At 58.3% G+C, this 7,925-nt stretch overlaps 2 protein-coding genes across 6 annotated transcripts in view; one reads left to right on the forward strand and one right to left on the reverse strand.

Moving 5' to 3' along the window:
• HHATL (hedgehog acyltransferase-like) overlaps positions 1–3,840 on the forward strand; it is a 9,340-nt gene extending 5,500 nt beyond the window's left edge. For 4 of the 5 annotated variants that reach the window (XM_005860381.2, XM_014534887.1, XM_014534888.1 and 1 more), the window contains 3 exons: positions 2,781–2,982; positions 3,326–3,467; positions 3,602–3,840. In XM_005860381.2, coding sequence (XP_005860443.1) covers positions 2,781–2,982; positions 3,326–3,467; positions 3,602–3,726 — 469 coding nt within the window. In that variant the 3' untranslated portion in view covers positions 3,727–3,840. Of the gene's footprint in view, positions 1–2,682; positions 2,983–3,325; positions 3,468–3,601 lie in introns of all 5 variants that reach the window. The other variant, XM_014534889.1, reaches the window with a different exon arrangement.
• Positions 3,841–4,047: 207 nt separating this feature from the next.
• KLHL40 (kelch-like family member 40) overlaps positions 4,048–7,925 on the reverse strand; it is a 6,904-nt gene continuing 3,026 nt past the window's right edge. The window contains exons 4-7 of the mRNA XM_005860432.2: positions 7,756–7,863; positions 7,439–7,624; positions 6,118–6,264; positions 4,048–4,612 (exon numbers count right to left, since the gene is read on the reverse strand). Coding sequence (XP_005860494.1) covers positions 4,501–4,612; positions 6,118–6,264; positions 7,439–7,624; positions 7,756–7,863 — 553 coding nt within the window. The 3' untranslated portion in view covers positions 4,048–4,500. The remainder of the gene's footprint in view (positions 4,613–6,117; positions 6,265–7,438; positions 7,625–7,755; positions 7,864–7,925) is intronic.

Consider the following 7,925-nt stretch of genomic DNA (forward strand, 5'->3'; position numbering starts at 1 on the left):
GATGGTTACAGTCATCGTGCCAGGGGTTTGAGCAGGCAGTGCAGAGATTGGTCCATGTTTGAAAAGATCACCCCTGGCCCAGAGGAAGCAAGGAGGACAGGGAGGAGATCGCGGCAGAAGTCTAGGTCAAAGACACAGAGGTTTGTTGTTGGGTGGGGCCCGGGAGGTGAGAGAAACAGCCGGAGTAGAGACACACAACAGGAAGCCGGGGCAGGACTCGGCCATCGATTGCGGATATCAGGAAAGTGAGGGAGACGATTCCCAGATTCATGTCTACAGCCTGGGAGGATGGAGGGTTCCAATGGAGAGATGTCTGGTTGGATTCTGGGAGACACGTCTGTGGAAGTTCAGGGAGGTGGTTCAGAGAAGCCTGGAGGGTGGACGGAACTCTGAGCATTATGGGTGTGGGTGGTCTTTCGGCCTTGGGTGTCCCAAGGAGAGAGAATAGAGTGAGAAGGGTAAAGCAGGGTTGGCCGAGATGGGGCCGGGGAGAACTCTGGCTGGGGGAGAAGTAAGAGCAGGTGGAAGAGACTGAAAGGCGTGGGGAGTGGGACAGGAGAAGGCCAAGGCCAGGTGACATCCTGGAACTCAGAGAAGACCACCCAGGCAAGGTGGGCGCACCTGGGCCGGGTGCTGCTGGGGTCACGGAAGCTAGACTCTGAGCGTTAGTGTTGGAGTCATGGAGGATTCAGCCCTTCACGGGAGAGGCCGGGCCAGGTGAGGCGTGAGAAAAAACTGAGGAACTACAAGGGAAGAAGCCTGGCACTGAAGGGGAAGACAGAGGAGTGGCTGGCGGGGATGTGGGGGTTTTAAAGACAAGAAATAGTGGAACATGCCTGGGTGCTGGAGGGATGACTGCTTAGCGAGGAAGGAGTTGGTGATGCAGGGTAGAGGACTGATTGGTGGAGTGAGGTCCCGGAGGAGGGAGAAGGAGATGGGACCAGCAGAGGCCTGGCTTCAGGTCACGGGAAGCCAGTGTGCTGCCGAAGGATAGCAGGTTCATGTCGAAGGTGAGGGATTCCACCTGAAGGCTCTGGTTTTCTCCATGAAGTAGGAGGCGAGGTCATCAGCTGAGAGAGGCAGGATTGGGGGCATGGAGGGATGTGGCATCTGTGTGTCTTCCACTCTCTTGTCTAGATCCCCCCACACCCACTCCCCTTGACAAGGGGAGGTAAGGGTGGCGTATCCACTGCAGAGCATGCGAGAAGCCGACTAGAGAAAACTTGGCATTGAGAGCTCTGGTGAGGCTGGAGACAGTGGTTTTATGGCCTCTAACGTGTGAAGGTGTGAGAGTTCCCCCATCAGCGCTTAGCTTCTTGGGTGCCGGTGAGGAGAAAGTGGGTGATTGGGCTCTCCCAGGTGGGTGAGAAGAAAGAGGAGAGGAATAAGGGGTTTTAGGTTATTTATGATGATGACTCACTGAATATAAGCCTGTTAAGGAAGATGAGGAAGGGTGGGTGCCAATGAGATTGGAGAACAGAGCTGGGAGGCCAGGCCAGGAGGGACTGGGGGAAGAATGGGAATTAGGAATGAGTGAAATTTCAAGTGGTGACAAAGTTGGGGTGTGGCCATGGGAGTGGGTGGCTGAGGCGGACTGGAAAAGAAACCATTGGAAATGAGGAGGTCAAGGATATTACTCAATGGGCTGTCTACTGAATTTATTTAACGAATATTTATTAAGCACCTGCTATGTGCCAGGCACTGTTCTAGGCATTGGGGATACAGCAGTGAGCATGGCAAAGACCCCGAACTCATGGAGCTTACAGTCTAGTGGGGTGAAACAGACCATGAGCAGGTAAACACACACATAAATAATTTTAGAGAGTGGTAGGCATTATGGAAGAATACACACAGTATAGTGGGATAGAAGCTGGCCGCAGGATCTGGGCAGACCTCTGTGAGATGATATTTGAACTGAGATTTGAGAGATCAGGGAATGTGGGGAAGATCATTCTCGACAGGGGAGCAACGAGTGCAAAGGCCTTAAGGCAGGAACTAGTTGTGTCTGAGGGACAGGAAGGCCAATGAAGCCAGAGCAGAGTTCACGAGGGCAAGAATGGTGGTGGTGAGGTGAGAAGGCGGGCAGAATCCAGAGGACACGGGATCTTCTAGCCACAGTAAGGAGGATGAATTTATTCTAATCATAATGGGGGCAAAGGTTTGATTGTGGAAGTGATGTGACCCAAGCCACACTCTTAAACGATGCCTCTCGCTGCTGTGAGGGCAGGGGGCGAAGGCAGAAGCAGGGAGACGACCTAGAGACGTGCCTTAGTCTCTGTGGGAGGAGATGGCCTGGACTAGGATGGTGGTAGTGGAAGTGGTGAGCAGTGGCCAGGGCTGAGTGGAGACCGCTTGCAGGCACGGATGTGGGTGGAGGTGGGAATTGAGTATCCAGGAAGGCACGAAGGCTCCTGGCCTACCACTGAGTGGAGGGTGGTGTCATGAACTGAGATGGGGATGCAGTGGGTTTGGGCAGGGATGGGGAACCTGTCCTTCAAGTGAGGAGTCTGGTAACCATGGGACAGCGGAGTTCGGAGGGAGACTGGACTAAAGACCCTGGTCTGGGGTTCCTCAGCATAGGCAGTGTTCAGAGCCTTGGGTTTGGATGCGGCCATGTGGGGACTGAGTGAGCACAGCTGGAGGAGCTCTGGAGTCCTGGGCTGAGCCCTCCACCTTCCGAAGTTGGGTCCACGAAGAGAAGCCACCGGAGGTCAGGAATGCTGCATGTGCTGTCCCTGCTGGGTACCCTTTGCCCGTCTCCTACCTGCCTTTCCCCACAGGTACGTGTACGACCACATCGGCGGGGAGCACTCTGAGGTGATCCCCGAGCTGGCGGCCTCCGTGGCCACATTTGCCGTCACCACCCTGTGGCTTGGGCCTTGTGACATTGTCTACCTGTGGTCACTCCTAAACTGCTTTGGCCTCAACTTTGAGCTCTGGGTGCAGAAGCTGGCAGAGAGGGAGCCCTTGGCACACATTGAGGTGAGCAGGGAGGGGCTGGCTGGGGACTGCTGCTCTCTGAAGGCTCCCAGCCACACTTGGTCCCCAGTCCAGAACTTTCTCATCACCACCCTCCTGGTTGTCAGGACAATGGCTCACCTGGGGGGTATCTGGCCCTCCCTGCCTTCTGTGTGGTGTGGGACACCCAGGGCTGGCTATGTTGGTCAGGCCCTCATCTTTAACAATGAGAGAGGGCTGGCCTGGGACTCTCAGACCCGGGCATATCCCAGGGCCTCCGTGACCATGTGGGAAGGCCTCTGACCGACCATGACCTCTTCCCTCTGGGCCTCTTGCCACACTGACAATGCTTTCCTGCACCGCGCAGGCCTCTCTGTCGGAGCAGATGTCTCGCAGGGTCCGGGGCATCTTTGGGGCCATGAACTTCTGGGCTATCATCATGTACAACCTTGTAAGCCTGAACAGCCTGGAGTTCACAGAGCTGGTCGCCCGGCGCCTGCTACTCTCAGGTGAGGGACAGGAGGGGGGATACAGAACGTGACCTTCTGCAATGCCCCCACCCCCCTCACCACAATGCCCCAGGGCGGGTCGAGTGGGAGGGGCATGACTGAGAAGAGTCACCCAGGACCTCTTCCCCCCACAGGGTTTCCCCAGACCACACTGGCCGTCCTGTTTGTCACCTACTGTGGTGTTCAGCTGGTGAAGGAGCGAGAGCGAACCCTGGCGCTAGAGGAGGAGCAGAATCAGGACAAGTTGAAGCCGGAGTAGGCGGGAGGGGGGCGGGACGGCTCGGCTCAGCCATTCCTGGGCCCAGGCCAGGCCAGGCCAGATGAGGCCTGACCAAGAGAATAAAAGACTTTTCTATCACAGTTTGGCTGGCCCCTCCCTTCCCCGTCCCCCGGCAGTCCCCTGGCTCCTTGTCTATGCAAGGTGAGGAGCAGGGAGTTCTGGGCCTCGGGGGGGGAGGGTCAAGGTCTTGGCACACGCAATGTGGAGGACGCACCCACATGGAGGGCAGAGACCACCAACCCGGGTAACCCCAAATCTGAGCACTAAAGCCCCAAACCTTCCAACTAGCTGGTCACTAACTCTTGGAGCCCCGGCTTCCGGACCCTGAGCTGCCCGCTCAGAAGGCACTTTATTCTTCTCACAGAAGGAGCCCTATCTGTGCTGCAGGGAGCACTCGGTGGGGACCGTCCCCCTCTGACAGCCAGGACTGGGGCTTGTGGGGAATTTGCAGGCACAGAGCTGGGCTGGGACAGGGCCGGGATGCAGGTGGGGATGATGTCCCTGTGGTTCTGGCTCAAGAACGGGGGGATATGGTGGAGACCGGAGACCCCAGAGAGGCCTTAAATTCCTCGCCCCTGCCCCAAGGCTAGGACTGGGCAGCTACTACCTTCCCCGCTGAAGCAGCCACTCGGCCATTACAACAGGTCCAGGTGGGCTCTGGCCTCTCCCAGCCTCCTCCCTGGAGCCCCCAGGAGGCCCGGCCTGTGTGGGCCACGGGGTGGGACGGTGCTGAGTTCAGGCCCTCCGGGCTGGTCACATCTTGGTCAGGCGCAGCACGTTGAGTCGCACGGGTAGGAAGGTGGCGCCGGTGGCATAGGCAAGCTCCCGCAGAACACCTTCCCACTTCTTCTCCTCCTCGTTATATCTGCAGGCGGGCAGAGACAAGGAGCTTGGTCAGCTGAGTTCAGAGGGGGACCCAGCAGGAAGGGGTGGCTGGGTGCCCTAGGCCCACCCCTGAGGAGTCCCCATCCCACCCTACCCCAGCCCTGGAGAATGGTCCACTCCTAGAGGTTTCCCATGTTCTGGGAAAGGTTCCCACAAGACTCACCCCCAGAGAACATCCACCCCACATTCCAGGAAGGGCACCTTCCTCCAAGGAGGTCTACATCTTCCCTTGAGATGTAGACTTTCCCTCCTCTGCCCTCCAAGTCCCCCCAACTCCCACTCTCCCAGCAGCAACGCCCCCTGCAGGCTGCCGGCAGCAGTGGGAGAACTAAAGGATCAGAAGGTGCCCCAGGTGGCCCAGACCTCTCCCCTCCAACCCCAGGAAGGACCAGCCATGGAAAGCAATGGCTCTGCGAAACTGGGGTCTGGCAAATCTCAATCCTGGCCCCAGCTCTCCCCCCAGAGCCTCCAGGAGGGAGGGGAGAGGAAAGGGCCCCTGTTTCCGTGGGTCTGTGCCCTAAACTTGGGGTCAGCTCCCAGCTGTGACACTGTTGGGGCCCCACAGTGGGGCATGGTGTCATGTGTGCAAACCCAGACTTTCCCAGCTGTGACGGGCGGGCACGGCCATGCACACTCAGCCCCACACTGGGCACCTTATGTGCCGCGCCAGCTCAGCCAGGTTCGGTGAGCCCGAGTGGGGGCGGTGAAGGATGGAGAAAAGACAGACAAGAGAAGAAAGCTGGGTCTCGGTGGGATGCCGCCCTCTCTGATGGAGAGACAGCGCCACGGACTACAAGCCGAGTCTTTATTTTATAGCAGATTCCACGAGGCAAAGTAAGGGCGTGGTCAAGATGTTTACAACAGTCTCGTGCTTTTCGATCCTACTCAACTACATGCACCTGAACTCTATCAAGCCCACATCACTCAGGCACGTGGGGCCACGTGTTCGGACCATAGGTTCAAGCTCACAACTACAGCTGTTGGCTATAATTGTGCTGGGAGGGCTCTGCCCTCCAAGCTGGGACTTGCACGTGGCCACGAGAGGACTGTGCCCTCTCATTAGTCCAAGGCTTGAACCTGTCCAAACACTGTAGCCCAGTGGTTCTGAACCTTCTGGCCCTTTAAATACAGTTCCTCATGTTGTGACCCAACCATAAAATTATTTTCGTTGCTACTTCATAACTGTAATGTTGCTACTGTTGTGAATCGTCATGTAAATATCTGATATGCAGGATGGTCTTAGGCGACCCCTGTGAAAGGGTCGTTCGACCGCCAAAGGGGTCGAGACCCACAGGTTGTCCACACTCAACCAAACTGGAGAGAACCGGGGCTGAACGGGGTCTACTGTCCCTTCCCCCCAGGGCTCTCAGAAGAGGGATCAGCTCTGCCCCCAAAGAGCCTGCCAGGTGCCGAGGTGCCCGGCCCCGAGGCTGTGAGCCATCAGCCTTGCTCATGATGCCCCTCACCTCCCGGGGCCAGGCTCACCTCCAGATGTCGTTGAGCTCTGTGGGGACCAGCTCCCCGGACTCAGTCTCCAGAGTGGCAAAGCCACCGATGGCATAGAGGGTGCCCGCCAGGCTGACCAGGCTGAGCGAGCTGCGCTCCTGCGGGAAGGCCTCAAAGGGCGCCCACCTGGTTGGGGGGGGAGGGAGAGGGAGGAGGTGCATCACTGGGAGGCCTCAGCAAACCGAGTGACTGTCCCACCCCAGCACCCACAGCCTCAGTCGCACCTCTGAAATCTGAACCCCAGGGACCCAGGCTCTCAACACAACGTCCTGTTCTAGACCTTCTCAAGAATGCCCACCTGTGCCCCTGCCCAGGCCTCAGAGTGTCCCAACCCTGTTCCCCTTCCCCTTCCCTCTGGTCTTCACTTCCTTTCCCATTCAATTACCCTCAACACTTCCCTTCACTGTCCCTTTGACATTCTACCCAACCTGCCCCCCAAAACCCACTATGGACCTCCCCTGTGTCCCTCCTTCATTCCCACTTGCTAGCTCAGTGGCCATTAAGCCCCCGACCCCTTGGACTCCTGCCCTGACCCCTCCTCCCACAGTCCAATTACTCTCAGGGAGTCTTCATCCCCACCCTCCAAAACTGCTCGAAGGTCCCCGACTACCCAGCGCTTGGGAATCCAGGCGCAGCGCACGCACTGCCGGTGTGACTTGCTTCACACCTACATCAGCTGTCATATAGCATCTTAGTAAAACACAGATGTGAGCTCACAGCCCCTCAGAGGCATTTCATCGCCTTTGGGAGAAAGTTCCTCAGCCCTGCTGGCCGCCTCTGCAGCCGCAGGACCCCCCTCACCACACTCCATCCAACCTGAGCAATTCCTCCACGTGGGCCAGCCCTTTTCTCCTAACTGCCTTGGCTCCAACTGTCCTTAGCCTGGGCATCCTTCTCCCACCACAGCTGTTGTCTCCCTGACCTCCCAGGGCAGGGTAGCTTGGTCACCACTGCATCCCTCGGACCAGGCCAGTGCCTGGTGTAAGTCTCTGAATGAGGAACCTGGCATCTCCTACCCCAGTCCTGGGAGCTCTCTCCTGCCGACCAGGCTGGCCCTAACCCTCGCCCCACCTTGTGGGGGAAGCCCACCTCACTACTGATCAGGGGAGAGGGACTACTTCTGTGCTGATGTCTAAGCTCAACTGTGAAAACCCAATTCCGAGCTATGCTGCTCTCCGGGGCTGACTCAGAGAGGACTGGCCTAGGCCCAAAGCCACACAGCCAGGGGGTTCCAGGGAGGCCCTCGGCCCCTGGTTGCCCTGCCTGGGGAAGGGAGGAAGAAAGGAGGCAAGCGGCGTACTTGTTGTCTGTGATGCTGTACACCTCCACGGAACTGGTCAGCCCCGTGTCCGTGACACCGGCGGCCACAAAAATGCGGCCATCGTGCACGGTGGCCCCGAAGAGTGACCGGGCCGTCTGCATGGGAGCCAGCTCCTTCCACTCGAACTTCTTGGGGTCATAGACGCACATCTTGTTCAGGCACTTCCTGTGGGGTGGAGGCAGTCAGAGAGAGCCAGGCAGCGGGAGCAGGGCACCTCCCGCCTTGGCCCAGTCCCTCCCCAGGCAGCCAGGACACCTGCCACCCTCTGCTGCACCCACTGCGGGCCTGAGCCTCACCGGTCGCTGCCTTTGCCGCCAATGACGTAGACAAGGTCCATATGGGAGAGCACCGCGTGGCCGTACACTGCATAGGGCAGCGGGTCCGACTCACCCCATTTGAATGACCTGAGGGGAGGGGAGACAGTAAACACACTGGGTCCCTGTCTCTGCACCCACCCACCCACCCA

Source organism: Myotis brandtii, unplaced genomic scaffold (genome assembly GCF_000412655.1).
Source record: "Myotis brandtii unplaced genomic scaffold, ASM41265v1 scaffold134, whole genome shotgun sequence".
Taxonomy (NCBI): domain Eukaryota; kingdom Metazoa; phylum Chordata; class Mammalia; order Chiroptera; family Vespertilionidae; genus Myotis; species Myotis brandtii.